We start from the raw sequence: 16,188 nt of genomic DNA on the forward strand, positions 1-16,188 counted from the left end.
TGATAAGTACTGTATCACGATATATAACAAAAGTGTTGATAAAAAGGAAATGTGTAAAAATTTGTTATATTATGAAGATTAAATTCTTCAGTTTAACACCCAATTAGTAACTAAGTCGCTAGTCTCTGTTTATTCAATGATTCTCAATCAGAGTAATGGAAAACACCACAGAACTAAGTACTAATCTGCTATGATATAATCAAAATGACTGTATATGACTCATACATTAGTTTACATACTTACATTGATTGAAATTTCTGGTCTCTCTCTCATAGATTTAAATTGTACTAATACATAGGCCAAGATGTAACCTCATTATCACGTGTTAATAATTAAACCTGTGTGACTTGACATGAGACACATGTCTATTTACTTAAAAAAAAGTCTGCTGCTCACAACACGCTTGCAGCTGCAAGTGTAAGAGTGCAAGAGTAACTTTTTTCTGATAAAAGCTGATAACAGGTTTAAGAACGACCATAATGTTTCCACTAAACCCTTCTATAGCGAAAATAAAACCAACATTGTATTGTACAAGTACAGGGTTTACACACTCACCATGCTCACGTCTTTTTGAACTAAAACACCATGTCCTCCTTCATGACACACATCGGGTTTTGATGTCACTCTTCAGATTCAAAGAGTAATGATTTTTTTTGTAGAGTAACCATTTTGCACAAAGATTCAACAATAACACAACATAGACAGAGAATCTCCTTTGGCAGCAGCCTTTTGTCAATAATTCAATCCAGCTCCTAAACATGTTTATTGAACTGCAGAAATTCACTTGAATTCTTCCAGCCAATTTCATGTGCTGTTTTCCACCTGCACGGAAAACTGTACAGGTAGACATCTGTGAAAGAAATAATACAGAATGCACAGGAACCTTTACCAAAAGCACAATATATGAATCACAGACTAGTATTTTTCCTTAATCTGCCTGTTTTTGCTTTTATGATGTCATCTCTTTTAGTATTTCAGACCAGTTTTCATTTATATTTAATGAGAGTTTCTGCACAAGTGATTTGTTCTGCTGAACAACTCATCACTAATTCTCTTTGGCTGCACTGCATGCTTCCTCCGTGGTCCTTTACGTGATCCAACTAGAGAAGTAAATGGGATGTGGCTATCTATGTACTGTACTGTGTACGTGTGTGTGTGTGTGTGTGTGTGTGTGTGTGTGTGTGTGTGTGTGTGTGTGTGTGTGTGTGTGTGTGTGTGAGAGAGAGAGAGAATAAAGGAAAGATAACGACAGACAGACAGAGAGAATGATAAGGAGCGAGGCAGAAACAGAACTGAGTCTTGATGTTGTTTGCTAAGAAAACTCAGCAGTCTGCCGCTCGACTGCCCTTCTCTTTGTCAGATCCACCTCTCTGTGTCTCTGGAGCAAAGAACACTGGACTGAGAAAAATACTTTTCAATCTATCTTTGACCTAGAACAAACAGCTCCATGGTTGGAAGGTATACACTCACACCAGCAGAGACAGAGCCATGAAGGCATCCTCTGTTGTTTGCATGGACACAAAGAACAACTCTATACTTTACTCACACAAGAGACACAGGTCTTGTATCTATTTTGTCCATGCAAACATACAGATTAAAAAAATGTTTAGCATCACCACACTGAAAACTGAGACCTGCTGACAGAGCAGGAAGCATCTTCTGGTAATTTCAGTTCGAGGTCGATAAACTCTAGATCCCAGGTGCAAACATTTAGATTAGATTTAAATCTACAGTACGGTACACGAGTGATGGGGAGAGCCGGGAACAGGTGGAGAATCCTCTACAACACAGTTTGCTTATCATTAAAAGCATCTTAGCTCCCAGGATACAGATTACAGAAGGATTTTCTCTGCTCAATGAATCCTTCATGAGCAAGAGTGACTAGACGCTGTTCAGCCAGATGATTCTCACTCAGCTGTCCAAGAAACAAGGAAACCCAACAAACGTCAAGGTCCAAAGTCACTGGTCAGACGTGTCACCACCTTATTTACAGTAACACCGCGTACCAGCGGCTACTTCCAGGAAGAAAAGATATCTGCTTCTACAAAAACATATGCACGATTCCCGCTTTACCTGGTTCCTGTGAGGCTTTTTTCCTTTCAAAGGCTTAGCGCAGGAGTGAAACAATAAGCTTCACCGCAAATTAGTTCAACAACTCTACAGAAGCATGACCGATAATAGAGATCTGCTGCTGGCTGAGCTATTACCCATAACTAAACAGACTTTCGACTTTGTGTGTAAATGTGAATGTGTGTGTGTACAATAATGGTGTCTTCCACACTCTTATCTCCTGCAATGAGCAGAAGAAGTGATGGAGGGTCTCCGGTAATTAGAGTGCTGCGCCTCTCCCTTCACTACACAAATAATGATAGCTCTTCACCTGCTGCAGGAAATCACACTGAATCTGTGCTCACTTTCAAATAGGACACAGACCAGCTCACACACAACTACAGTACACACACACACACAAGTTGCTCACCTGCTCCAGCTTCCAGTGGAACTCGGCAGGTCTGAAAGTGTCGACCTGAGTGAAATCTCTTCTGAGCAGGAACACCAGGCGGCAGTTATGAACGTAGAGAGAGTAATGGTGGCGGTTCATCTCTGAAACAAGAAAATCACAGGCATGCACACAATGAGACAAGACTGTGCTCTCTGCCAGAGATAATAAAGGGGTGCACCTGCTTCTTTTTGGAGATGATTAGATTTTTTTTCTGGTACCATTCAAGAGTTGTCATACAGTACATTTAAAGACAAAACTCTCTTCAGCCCACATTAAATGGCTTCTCCACATCGAAACGCAGCAGTCAGCATGACTGAGAGACTGCAGTGTGTGTGAGAGTTCGTGCTGCCGGTACATCAGTTCTTTTTAATTATCAACTCGTATCTGTGTAACATGGCAAAGAAAGGTGAGTCCCACTTCAGGAGTCTCTTTCAGTAGTACATACAGTCATCATGATGTAGGATGTGGTAGTTTCCTCTACATATAATAACAAACTAGCGGCTGTCAGTAGTTGTTTGTGTTTGTTTCTGTTTTGTTTTGCCATGTTGCTATTAAGATGATGCTCAATAATTCACCCACCCTTAATGTCAATTTGTTCAGGACTCACTACGTGACCATTTCACTACACAGGATTGCTGATGTGGCCCTTTTCAGAAACCACTCATATGTTTTTGCCAGAACGGTGCAAATGAAAAAAGGAAATGTTCATAAGACCCCAATGGTGCAACACGAACTACTCTGCAGTTTTGCATTACAAGATCAGACCACGCATTTCCCAAGCTAATAAGCCATCTGTGAGGCCATTGTGGGAGTGTGCAACGTGCAGATGGCTTGCTTAATTACACAGTTCAGGCAGCTCAGATGTGCAGTGGCAAAAAAGTTTAAAGTTTCCAGGAGCATTCGCCATTGTGGGTTCTAGTCCCAGCTTAATTATCTTAAAGGAGGTTTTGCAGGTTTAATGGCATGTTTTGTAATGCAGAGAAATAAAATAAAATATTTCATTAAGAGGGTCTTAGGGAGCTGTAGGTCTTGAGTACCTCTACACTGTTGCTAAAATGCAGCAAAATCAAAGATCAATAGTAAATATTTATAAATCATTTTTAGTTCCTGACTGTAAATTTCCACGTGCTGACTTAGAGGGTGTGATTTTGCATCTCAAGAGGCAGCAGACGTGAAATGACATCCTTACCAGTCTTGTCAGAGTTACACAGTAAGGTTTCCTTCTCAGCTCTGACTCCTGGACTGGGTCCGTGTTTCATCCAGGTTGCTATGGTGAACTGATCTGTCAGGTTTTGGGGCACCACATGATCTGGAACATTGGCGGCTTGACGTCCATCAAATCTGTAGATGAGGTCACTGTCTCGTCCGCTGTCAGTCAGCAGAGACGCCGTCCAGTTGGTGGACGGGCTGGGGGCAGGAAGCAGGTCAGTGCTGCCTGATGCTGCACCTGGATGTGCCAATCACAAGATACAACACTGTGAAAACAGCTCCGCAGTGGATAAACCTAGACGCAATAGCTTGAACTCTTTTCAGTGTAGTTTTTCTGGATAACAGCACATTAAACCTCTCTGGTTTACACAAACATGACTCTATGAAAAAGGATAAAGGAGGTGGTGGTTTTAATATGTATGTGATCAGTTGCATATGCAATGCTATTACCACCAAAAGGTACTTTGCAGATGCCAATATTGGAAAATATATTCAAACATTCCTATTGTGTCATTGTTAAACAGTCACTTCTATTACAAAAGCGTTAGTAATTTGAAGTTTGTTTTGAAAGCATCTGATCTGATTTACCAGACACCTTTTAATTAACTCTAGCCTGTTGAATAAAATAATCTCCAAATCCTTCATTTGAATTAGCTTTTTCTCCTCATATTCTTTGTCTCGTTGTTGCCAAAAAGCAAAAATAAGTGAATAAATAAATAATTAATAATCACTATGCATAACACAAAATCTTTTTAGACATTTCCTCTAAATGTAGACTAGAATATATGTAGAATATTATATAGTAGTACAAGATTGTCTTGTATGTATTGCAGAGCAGAGCCATGTTCCAGTGTATGAATCGGAAGTATTAATGAGCATGTGTCACAATTTGATATGACATTAGTTTAAAATAATAAAGTAAAATATAGTCTCAAGATTTAAAATGGCATATTGGAAATTGTTATGGTAATGAACTGCAGAGGTGAAGACGTCAAGAGGTAGTGTCTTGTACTTGTTCTTTTTTCTTTATTTCTCATTATTATTTCTACCCTTTGCTCTCTCATAGCCTCCGCTCTCAAATAGCACCTCACGATTCGAACAAAGCAGCTCATCTCACTTTCATCACTTTTTTTCTTGTTCTGTCCAAATTCACTTCACAATTTTCTTTTTTCTCTCCGTTTGATTTTCTCTCTACTTACCACAGAGTTTTTGCAGAGACTTCTCAGAGTATGTTTCACGGTCGCAGCCCTTCCCAATGTGGCTCGTCTGAAGCTCTACTGTCACCCTCACGCCAGACAGGGGACCACCACAGGTTTCCAAGTGCATCTTGGGAAACAGCTGTTTGCTCCCAGTCCCTGGTTCATAGTCCACACGCTTGTTCCAACCTTTAAGGACCAAAATGTGTTTAGTAGTTTGTACATAGTAACTAGTTCATTTAGTAATATTAGAGGTATCGTGTTGTTACAGTTGATGTGAGGAAACATTTCTTTTTACTAAATTGCTCAAATGAAATATTACTGTACCTCTCTTATTTCTGCTTCTCGTTTCCTTCCTATCACTATTTTGGCTTATTTGAAACGTGTTTACTGTAGCTCTCCCGTTTCTATCTACCTTCTACCAACTTTTCTTCTTCACTTTTAGCATTATTAGAGAAGTCCACAGGGATGTAAGGGATAAAACTGATAATGAGCAAGTGGTTCTTGAATGAATGACAGTCAACCATGCAGGTTGGAAACTTAAAATTCTCTGAGTGAAATCTTGCCCCGTATCAAGTCAAAAGGAGACTGAAATGGTGCCGTAACATGACAGGCCTGGTAGAAAGTAGTGCTCCCCACCTTCTGACTGTCAGTCCAGTTGCCTGGTGTTATATTTAGCCTAAATGTCCACGAGAATCCCTGAATCTGGAGGTGAAAGGATTCACAAGTGTGATGGTGTGCAGGAATGTGTGTGCACGTGTCTGCATAAGTGTGTGTAGGTGGACACCTGGCAGCTCTTGCCAAGCCCACACAACATGACATCAAGCCTCCTGAGACACAGATTCACAAAGAGAGAAATAGACTGTGATTAGGGAGGCGAGGAGGAGTGAGAAGTCAGGTGGAGTGGGGCATATTAAGCCTCCATTTATGCTTTCTTCAACAAAACACCACTGACCTTTAAACACAAATGATAAATAAAGGTATGTGTGCAAAGGACCTGGTGTTTGTGTATCTCATTAGATTATGTTTTATTCATGGCTTTAAGCTACTACAGGTTAATGGTTTTACAACAGGATTCTGCACCATGGACCACTTTTATGAGTGAAATGGCAAAAAGGCATTGATAAGGATGATAGTGAGTGTTTGTTTGTGATTCAGCTGATAACAGCTTTGAGGCAGCATAACATAAAAATATATTTTCTCCAAAAGCAACATCAAGATCTTTCCAGTTGCAGCTCTGATCAAAATATTAACAGGAACTATATGTACAGTTCAATGTTTTTTCCATTTTTTTCTATGTTTTTGTTTTTACGCTACTGTTTTGCTTTTAAGATCTTTTGTTTTTTTTGGGCCCACTGAGCTAAAAATCATTGGGTGAGAGTTTTACATGTAGGTGGCATTAACATAGAGTCACATGCCAGCAGACCTCAGTGTATTATTGTTCTTTATGGACCCCCGCAACCTCTGTGATGTGCACTGACATTTCCCTCGATGAATGTCCCTAGAGCCTCAAACAACTGGCATTCATACCACTTTCAGTATATGCGACTGGATCTACTATTATCTCTGTGAAGGCTTGACCACATTTAATTTATCTTTATAAATGATCATCTCTCAACATAGCACAAAAATCATTAGATGCCATGATTAGATATACACAAGATATCCATCTTGTGAGTTAGCAATTATTGCTAAATATTTTTAGGGTAGCTGAAAAATCTAAATCAAACACACATAGTTACTTTAGTATTTAGTTTTCACAACTTAATATTTTGCACAATCAATTTTGTTGCAACATGTAAGGAGCCTAGCTATTAAGTATAGGGGAGCTAACATTAGGATATAGCTGGTCTTTCAGGGTTATAAGCTATATTATATTAAATATGTAGCTGCTTGTCAATATTAACTAGTTGTGCAGTGGTTAGCAATTGGTCTGAACAGTCTGACTAGTGCGTCCAGTCAATCCAATTACCTTGTTTCAAATATTTCCCATCTTTAACCAGTGCTCCTGTAGCAGCTGGAACAGGAAGAAAGAGTCAGGGAGATATAGATCTAGTTAAAGTAAAGAGGAGGAGGACAGCAGCCAACATGCTGGTGTGGGAGAGCCAGCTAGTGCAGAAGCAACGGGTCAGGTGGACAGCAAACACGAGCAGGGCAGGTCAGAAGAGCAGGTTTCTCAGTAAAAACAGTCTTGTTTCTATTCTTCCATGTCTTGTAGACAGGACATCGGCAAGCAGCAAGCATAAAGGCACTGGATTTAATCAGGAGGGGGTAAATACGCTTCAGTTTAAGACTTGAAAGCACAGTAAATGTAATATCTGCCACTGGGGAACCTTACTGCAGTGTATTAGTATTGTTTAATAACTAACTTAAGAAAGAGTTGGTGTGTCCACGCTTTCTTAAAACCACCTACTGTACCTCCAGTTACTAGTCAGCTAACAGTAAAAAGCAAATAGAATTTATTTCGATATTAAACACTGTGTATATTACTGCAAAATCATTATAAACTCCAACAAATCATTATAAACTCTAACAAATCATTATAAACTGCAACAACTGTTGTTTCCTCTCATGTTTCCTCTGTTTTTTATACCCTCCACATGATATTCAGTAGAAATGGCCAAAGAACAATGTGGTTCACGTTTTGTTTTTTATCTTTGGCTAAATTTATCTTAGAGGTTAACAAGAATATACTGGCGTAAGTATTAATGACACTGTTAAGGGGATCTGCTCGTGGTTTTAAAACAGTGCTGTTATAACCACGGCTTTGCAGAAGTTTGCAGTCCTACTAACTATTCACAGTAACATATATTCTGGTCAGGTCATTTATCTTCCCCCACATGTTTTTAAGACTGTAAGATTAACTATCACCTCTCTCCCTCACTGTAACTTTGTTTCTGTCTTTCCTCTCTCGAGTTGCCTGCTCATTCAGCTTCTTCCTTTATCTCCTTTCTTTTCTCCACTTCCATCTTATCTTTCTCTGTCTTTCCTCTTTCATTCCTGTGTGAGCCTGACTCCTGAGATGCTGTCAATGCTGACAGGTGAAGCAGCTAGGGAGACAGGCTGGCTTGAATGCCAAGCTGCTGGCATGTTAAAGGATAAAAAAAAAAAAAAAAAAAACAACACACACACACACACACACACACACACACACACACACACACACACACACACACACACACACACACACACACACACACACACACACACACACAGGCATATACACACACAGACTTCAGTCAACTTTCCATCCGGAGGTTTTGTCAGGTCTTCTGATTTCCTCTAGAGACTTTCATTCTAAAATGTGGTTGAATTCCCTTGATAGAGAGGATATGCTCACAACTGCACTGAATTACCAGACGATGGTACAGCTTTAAGTAACTGTACTTAACAAAAGGTCAGTACACTTAATACCAACATACAGTAGGAATACAGACATTTCTGTTAATAATTGCAAGGTAAATTAAGACATTTTGCAACTATTTGGGTGGCTCTTCCTTTGTGTATGACCTTGCCATCCAGGTTTGCAGACAGGCTTGACATCAATATGCACAGCCACGTCCTCCTTTGCTCTTTTCTGACCGCAGTCAAAGGCCGTCACCATAATCTTGTAACTCTGCTCCTTGTCGTAGCTCAGTCGCTCTGTGTTCCTGATGTTACCTAAAGAATCAAGAACAAAGAGGAAATACAATTATGATTATCCAACAATAGGGAAAAAACCAAGTGCTGTGCTCATTTGGCAAAAATAAGGTTTCTGCTGGGCAATAATTGAAGCTGACTTTGCATTAAAGAAACATGCTGCTTGAAAATTATAACTCTTTGTACTTATTGAAGCATTTTACTCAAATCTCATGGTCCCTTGACCTTGTATTGCATTTGAATATTAAATGATCTCCGTAAATAGTCAGTTCAAAATCTTAATGTCATTATCTTCACCTGTCACCAGGGCAACAATGTGAGAGAGTGGAGATGCTACAGCCAGGGTCATAAACTGAGATTAATATTGTCTAACACTGCATTTCACTGCTAATTTACTACTGATTGACTTAAATAGATATTTAATAGTGTGGAATCTTCCAGTTGTTTACTGTATTACCTTGCCATAACTAGCCTCTGCTATTAACCCTTATCTAAGAGCGTCTGCTGTGATGTATAGAAAGTAATTGTTGTGGTTACTGTAAAAGTTACAATGAGCAGAGTAAATCTGCAACATATCTGTAATGCACAACATTTTTTTGCTGTGATTTTCCATGACTGCTGAAGGATATTCTGCCAAACTTTCCTCTGCATCTATTTCCAAATCCATTTTCCAGAGAGGTGATTAGTTAGTGTAAGCTCTGTTTGCACATTTCCATTTACAATGGGACACCTTAGTCACAATCTTACACAAGCATGTTTTAGTGTTAAGCTACAAAACGTGAAGCTTTCAAAGTAAGACTATTGCCTAATGAAATTGTCTAATTTAAAAATAACAAATAAATAAATCACATTATTCAGCAGTATTTACAGTGATTGACTTCAGTCATGAGGATAATGATTGATTGAAGATTTATTCATTTAAAGCCTGTTTCGTGTGGTATGGTGTTTTGTCTGAGGCACGGCTAGAGACATGTGAGCTGGATGTATTTGCAGTTCTGGTAAATTGTAGCACCATTTTTGGTAAATGGTTTAAGCAGTTGTGAAAAGTGTGTGGATCCACGCACTTATGTGTATTTGGGTGGCTAACAACCACAAAAATTGGAGTCTAAATTGACTCACAAGGGATTACACTCCAAGAAAGCTGGTGCAACAATTCTGGAGTATGCTTTATCGACTGAGCTAAATGTTAACAATGCAGCAGTGAGCTTCACAGACTTTTTATTGTTGTGTCCCAACATGGCAACTACTGAGTGAGCTCCTGGTTACATTTCACAGAACATTAAAGCAGAAGTAAAACAGACTCAAAGGTTTCCAGTTGATAATTAAACACATTATTTATCTGTGAGGCTTCCATAAAGATGTTATTCCAGATAAACAAAAGACTTCAATGCCATAGTGTTTGTCAAAGATGTATTGTGTCAGTCACTGCAATCACAGCCCGTCTCTGGACTTATGAGGAGAGCTGAAGCTATTTTTGTTTTGCATCTGGAGGCTTGGCTGTATGAAAGGCTGTCACTCTGATTGCTGTCGAAGAAAGGAGGAGACCAGAAGAGGTGCAGTGAGCACTGAGGAAATCAGTTCAGAGAACAACAGTACAGAAAAGAAAAGAGCTGAGCTTGAAATGTCACGGAGAAAAAGGCGAGGAGGTCAGAGTCGGATAGCTCCTACAAAATCTCCTACAGTGACTATTTGATCTGTAGTTCCTGTGAACAACAGCAACAGTATAAAGGTACTGAATATCAACCAATGTACTCAAGAACAGCTTCAATCTAAGGTGAATACTGGTTCATTAGCAGGCAAACTATAACATCATACTCTCACCTGAATTTGAATAAGTTACTTAATCACACATAGAGCTTCTCCACTTCAGCTTCTCTGACCACTTCTACACATACAGTTCGTTTTGAATTTTTACAATTTGATTTTAAAGTTCTTAACAGAAAGGTTGCATTAGGATACCAGAGGTATGAAGTTAGAGGTGATGATTTTGGAAGCAAGGAGGACTAATATTAGCAGCCTTGTAGAAAGAGGATGGTAGAATAGTGTTTGAAGGCTTTATCATGCTCAATTTGCAAAGCACAGCACAGTCCTTAATTCAGTTGTGGACCAACAAGCTGGTATTTCCCTGATTAGGTGACCTGTCATGTTACACCATTGGGAGCAGAGGTGTGGTATCCGGAAGCACATTGCAATGTTGGTGCCAAAAATAAATAGTCTGCTAACTGCTTGTACAGTGTACGTGAGGTACTCAGTGCACTTTTGTTTGATAGCAGCCTTGTCTCTGTATGAAATTGCACCCCTATAAATCTCACTAAAATCAGTTAGTAGTCTATCGTAATGACCTCTCTTTACAGCCACCTGATGTTTTGCATCTATGCCATAGATGCAAAACTGGTGAAACATGCAGAAAGTACAAAAATAACATTCATGTATTTGATGAATTATTCTACAGTTTCTACTTCAGATCAACAGGCGGGATTCACAAAGTCTCATGAAAAATTCTAGATCAATTATAACTTCTCTTTCTGCTAATGACTCCCTGAGGACATCTGTTACTTCCTCCTCCACCAGTGTCTACATCCGAAACATTCCCTAAGCAGAGCAAAACCGTGAATCTCATCTTCTTTTGAACGAGTCTGACCAAAGTAACACCTGGAGGAATTAAATTACAAGAGCGGAAGACATGTTGTGCAACCACCAACCACATAACTACAATGCATAATAATGTATTCTTTCTGATCCTGCCCCATTTCGAAATACACTGCAAGCACATTTACTGCACTTTCTGTTCCTTCCACTGCCAGGTCGACAAAAAGAGAGCCCTAAATTTTGGCCCCTGCTGTATTGATTTTGACCAAATTTTTTTAAATGTCAGAAAATGATGGAAGTGCAACACTGAATTAGCACTTTAAAGTTTGTATTCAAGTGGAGCACAAAGTCCATGCTCTAATGCCCCCCTCTGAGAGCCTCTTCCTCCACCATACTCTCCTGCAGCACTAGTACCACAGCAGAAGTTACTGGAAAGAAGCATAAGAAATGTGATGTGGGTGGCTGCGCTGAAGAACACAAATCATCTACTTTGAAACTCCAGTGAAGGAAGGGGTTGATCTTTATTTTTGATGTAAAAGTTCCCAACAACATTAGCAAATACTTATATTATAATTATACTGTATGTGTGCAAACCACTTTCCCAGCGACAGCTTGACTAACCTGGAACAGTATAAAGCAGGACTGGCCTCTAGCCTTTTTCTGAAAGAGGTATTGTATGAAAGCTTCATATGAAAGCTGGCAACCAAGTTAGATTATGTGTAGTAACCACCACAGAGATCCATATATTTAATTTTCAATTATATGTTTAAGCTCATTTATTTATGACTCAAATGAAAATTTACTCTTTGCATGAAAAGAAAGAATTAACGTAATAACTTAATAACGTAATAACCATCAGACCACTGCACTTTTAGTGTTCGTAAGGTGGGGGGATGTTTCTATTGAGGACTAACCTTATGTATTTGGAATAAATATGCATTTCTGAGTGAAGCTGAACCTTGTCACAAGAAGGAGATGATACTCCTGGCAAATTGTATTATTTCACAGAGTGATTACAGAAATTAAAGATGCCTCAACAATACCTACACATATAAACACAGCTGTTATGACCCTTCTACTAAAACCCAACAAAGACCCAACACACCCCTCCAATTATAGCCCCCCTTCACTTATCAACACAGATTGAAAAATTATCACTAACGCAGCTCCAACCAGAATAGAGACAGTAACTCTATTGTAAGTTCACCCAGACCAAACAGGTTGAATTAAAAACAGGAACCTCTCAGACAATGTCAGAACGTAATCACTCTTTTACAACAAAAACCATAATTGCATAACTAGATGCGATTGATAACGTAAACTGGGCATTTCTTTTTAGCACCCTGCACAAGTTTGGCTCACTATACACCTCACCCAGGGCCACATTTATCACATATAGGATCAAGTCACAAAGTTTCACACTTGAACCAGAGTCGGGGGAGAACAGTTTCTACTAAAATCCGTAATAAAATCAAACATTAATATAGTTAACAACCCACTACAGCTACTAACAGTAACAGACAAGAACATGACCATTACAAGCCCAAAGAAATTACTATCTCAACTCAATAAAATCATATCAAATACATACATTAGAAACAACAGTGGGAGAAAGATCTCACTTTCTCCCTCCTAATTTACAACTTATATAATACAAGACCATACACAGAACCCACTTTACATAGTAAAATGTTAAAAATGGGATTAACCAGCACTAATACCTGCTCACAATGCAGGTTGAGTAGCACTGATGATTACTTCCACTCCACTTGGGGCTGCAAACCAGTTCTGACAGAGAAACCATCCTAAGCAGCAGAATCCCTACATCCCCATCTCTCTGTTTGCTTGGAAACATCACCAAAGTTACTCATCTCCCAGTTAAATACAAAAACCCACTACTAATTTCTACTAATAACTATCACTATGTCAGTCACTGGATGAATCTTCTCATAAATTACAAAGAGAAAATAACAGCTACATATAAAAACGATACATCAGCCGTGTCATTGACCACATAACCAGCACCATTTTTACTGCTATTACTATTGTTGTTGTAAAAGCAACTGAACAAACAACATGTGAACTCTGAAGTATTGATATAGGGATAAGTTCTTATCACAACACTACACAAAGATAGTGGTCATTTAGTCATTTAGCCGTATTATACTGTCTGGTTTATAATGTATAATTTAGTCCATATCATACAGCAGAAATACACACTGAAGTACAGTACAACCCATTTAGTTCTGTGGATGAAATTACCCCTGTTCTATAGAGCAGGTCTGATCAATGCATTCTCAAAAAACAAAACAAAAAAACAATGCGACAATATAATAAATGCAACCATAAGAAAAAGAAAGAAAGAGATACAATAAAGGAAGCAGTGTGTGCTTCTGTCTGATCTATTGGTAGAATTCAATGCATACTTATACACACACAAAGCCCCTCCAGTCTCTATTCAGTTTGGATTATGTCGCGCTCAGATCAGCACAGTGTGGATGTGGAAGCTCAGGAAGAAGCCTGCACAAATCCCAAAGCTGTAATTTTATATAGGCTGGAACGCTCAGAATAGCTCTCAATCAGAAATAAGATATACTCCTCCAGTCAACCACTGTGGGGCTGGTGTGAAGCAGCAAATTAACACAAGATCGTTGTCAAGTAACTTTTGAGTTATGCACTGATGAAAAGCTACTTCACGGATCACAGTGTTATTGAAATAAAAGGTTTTACTTTATTTCTATAACTGTACTGACATTGTTCTATTGTTTGGAGTACTGTACAGTATATCCATAAATAGACCACTGCAGTCCCTGCATACAGTGCACATTAATTCTTTCATAGTATTTCATTTGCCATGACATTACTACTTACAAACTCAAGACTCGTTGCAGTAAAATCATCGTCCATAACAGCGTGTTTTACACATTGACTTCAATATAACTGGCTGCTCCACGATTCATCTCTCGAGTCAGTCTTCTCAGCAGTGGCTCTCTCATGTCTATCTTTAGTAGAAACTCGTTCATGTTTATATGAGGCAGAGATCATAGAAAGAACATATGCAAATTCAGCCAAGGAACGGGTTTTTCCTTTCATCAAGACATTAATCATGCTGTTTGTGTTCAAGTGAGGCAAGACCGGCCTTCTGTTAGTGTATTTGAGATTTAGCGTGTGTGTAAAGTAAAATTGAAATGGTTTTTAACCTAAATGATTAAGTAAACAGTAGATGTCCAAATGACAACCTTAGCTGTTTGTTTAGGAACACTTGCTGTTCAAATCTTTGATTTTTTATAAGCCCTTTGTGGACAAAGTTCAAACCCCATTTGAAATCAAATTCACCACAAACACAAATATTTTGTATTTTTATTGCTGTCAAACAAAAACCACATTGTTACCATTGGTCCAGTGTGGATTTTATTTTTAAGAGAATCACATAATTACCTAAATTAGAAAAGATATTTTAGTATAATAATACATTTATTTAAAGAGTGTGTGTGGAGGCCACAAATAATGTTGAAATTAAATAAAGTTCCAGGGACACAGACTGCCCCATACTCTGCTATACTACAGTCTCCTCCTTCTAATCACGACAGGCCTCCACACACACACACACACGCGCGCGCACACACACACACACACACACACACACACACACACACACACACACACACACACACACACTTACCATTACGGTCTATGGCAAATGGTGTCCCTGTGGTGACAATTTCATAGTTGCAGATCTGGCTGTACTGGGGTGAACAATCCTGGTCCCATGCTTCCACCTGCAATTATACGACACCTAGTTCACTCCCACAACTTCAACGACTGCCCTTATAGCAACAACACTATATACTACACTCGCTTTATTAGGTACATCTGTATAATCTAATGCAATTCAGTACAGCAGCTCTGCTATTAATGTTTTTATGGTTATGATTAATTAGTTGTAGGTTATAATTACTCATGTTTTTAGGTTGAAACTGTCAGAAACATCTGCTTTTTCAGGGTTTTTTGTTTAAGAATATATCTTATTTACTGTAAGAAAGCCATCTGTAACCTGGTTAATTAAGTGCATGTACATGAATGAACTAAATATTCACATCTTATAAAACAGAAAAAATAAATGAGATTTGAGTTTGATTTAACCATTAGATAATTAAAAACATACTAACTGTAAATGATATGTCAGTATACCTGCAAGATGCTGTCATAGATTTTGCCTTCTGTCACAGACGCCTTGTACAGAAGCTCCCGAAACACTGGGGAGAACTCATTGATGTCATCCACCTGGATGTGAACCACCGCCCTGAATGAAAGGAGGAATTCAAGAATAAGAGAAAACACACACTAAAGCACACAATCTCATTTGCTGGTTGAATTGCTGAAGATATAGACTAGGCACTCTGATAACATTTGTGCACTAAAGTATACAAATGAAGCAATAATTCATAAGTATCGTGAAGTTTTCCTCACCAGTGACCTTCTCTGACAACAACTCGAGGTGTATCTGAGGAAGCACATCTGGCTAATTAATGACATTAACTTAATGAGGCCTATTTAGAATGTCATGCAGTGATAATGTCACACACATGGGTACACTGTGCCGTATTCATCTTCCACTGGAGAAATTCATCACAGATGCCTGAGCTGATTTTGTTCTTTCTCTCTCTCGTCCACTTTCACTTAGTACTGAGCCTGCAGCAACTTGCGTATTTTAGCAGCTCCTTGTATCTGACTGAAGGACCAGCGGGTTTGATTTGCTGCTGTCCATGCTGGTCTGCCTGTCTGTCAATCATGTAATATTTAAGGGTCATTAGGGGGACACGTCCTCAGAACAGAACTGCAAGTCCCAGTCACTGCGGCAGTACTGAGAGACGAGACAAAGTTCGGTAAAAAAGCAGCAAAGGCAAGAGCTCATTATAATTAGGTTATATTTCTTTATTATGCTGCTAGTTGAAGTTAATAGGGGAACTGCAGAAAAAAGACAAATGATGTAGATGTAAAATAAATGCACAAACACTACAAACCTAAACATTTATGGCTATATCTTCATGCATT

The 16,188-nt window shown here is 38.8% G+C and overlaps 1 protein-coding gene across 1 annotated transcript in view; it reads right to left on the reverse strand.

The window, feature by feature from the left end:
• clstn2 (calsyntenin 2) overlaps positions 1–16,188 on the reverse strand; it is a 112,545-nt gene that overhangs the window by 18,739 nt on the left and 77,618 nt on the right. The window contains exons 4-9 of the mRNA XM_026373798.1: positions 15,325–15,436; positions 14,816–14,912; positions 8,416–8,565; positions 4,909–5,094; positions 3,690–3,947; positions 2,480–2,601 (exon numbers count right to left, since the gene is read on the reverse strand). Coding sequence (XP_026229583.1) covers positions 2,480–2,601; positions 3,690–3,947; positions 4,909–5,094; positions 8,416–8,565; positions 14,816–14,912; positions 15,325–15,436 — 925 coding nt within the window. The remainder of the gene's footprint in view (positions 1–2,479; positions 2,602–3,689; positions 3,948–4,908; positions 5,095–8,415; positions 8,566–14,815; positions 14,913–15,324; positions 15,437–16,188) is intronic.

The sequence above is a fragment of the Anabas testudineus genome, chromosome 17 (assembly GCF_900324465.2).
Source record: "Anabas testudineus chromosome 17, fAnaTes1.2, whole genome shotgun sequence".
NCBI lineage: Eukaryota > Metazoa > Chordata > Actinopteri > Anabantiformes > Anabantidae > Anabas > Anabas testudineus.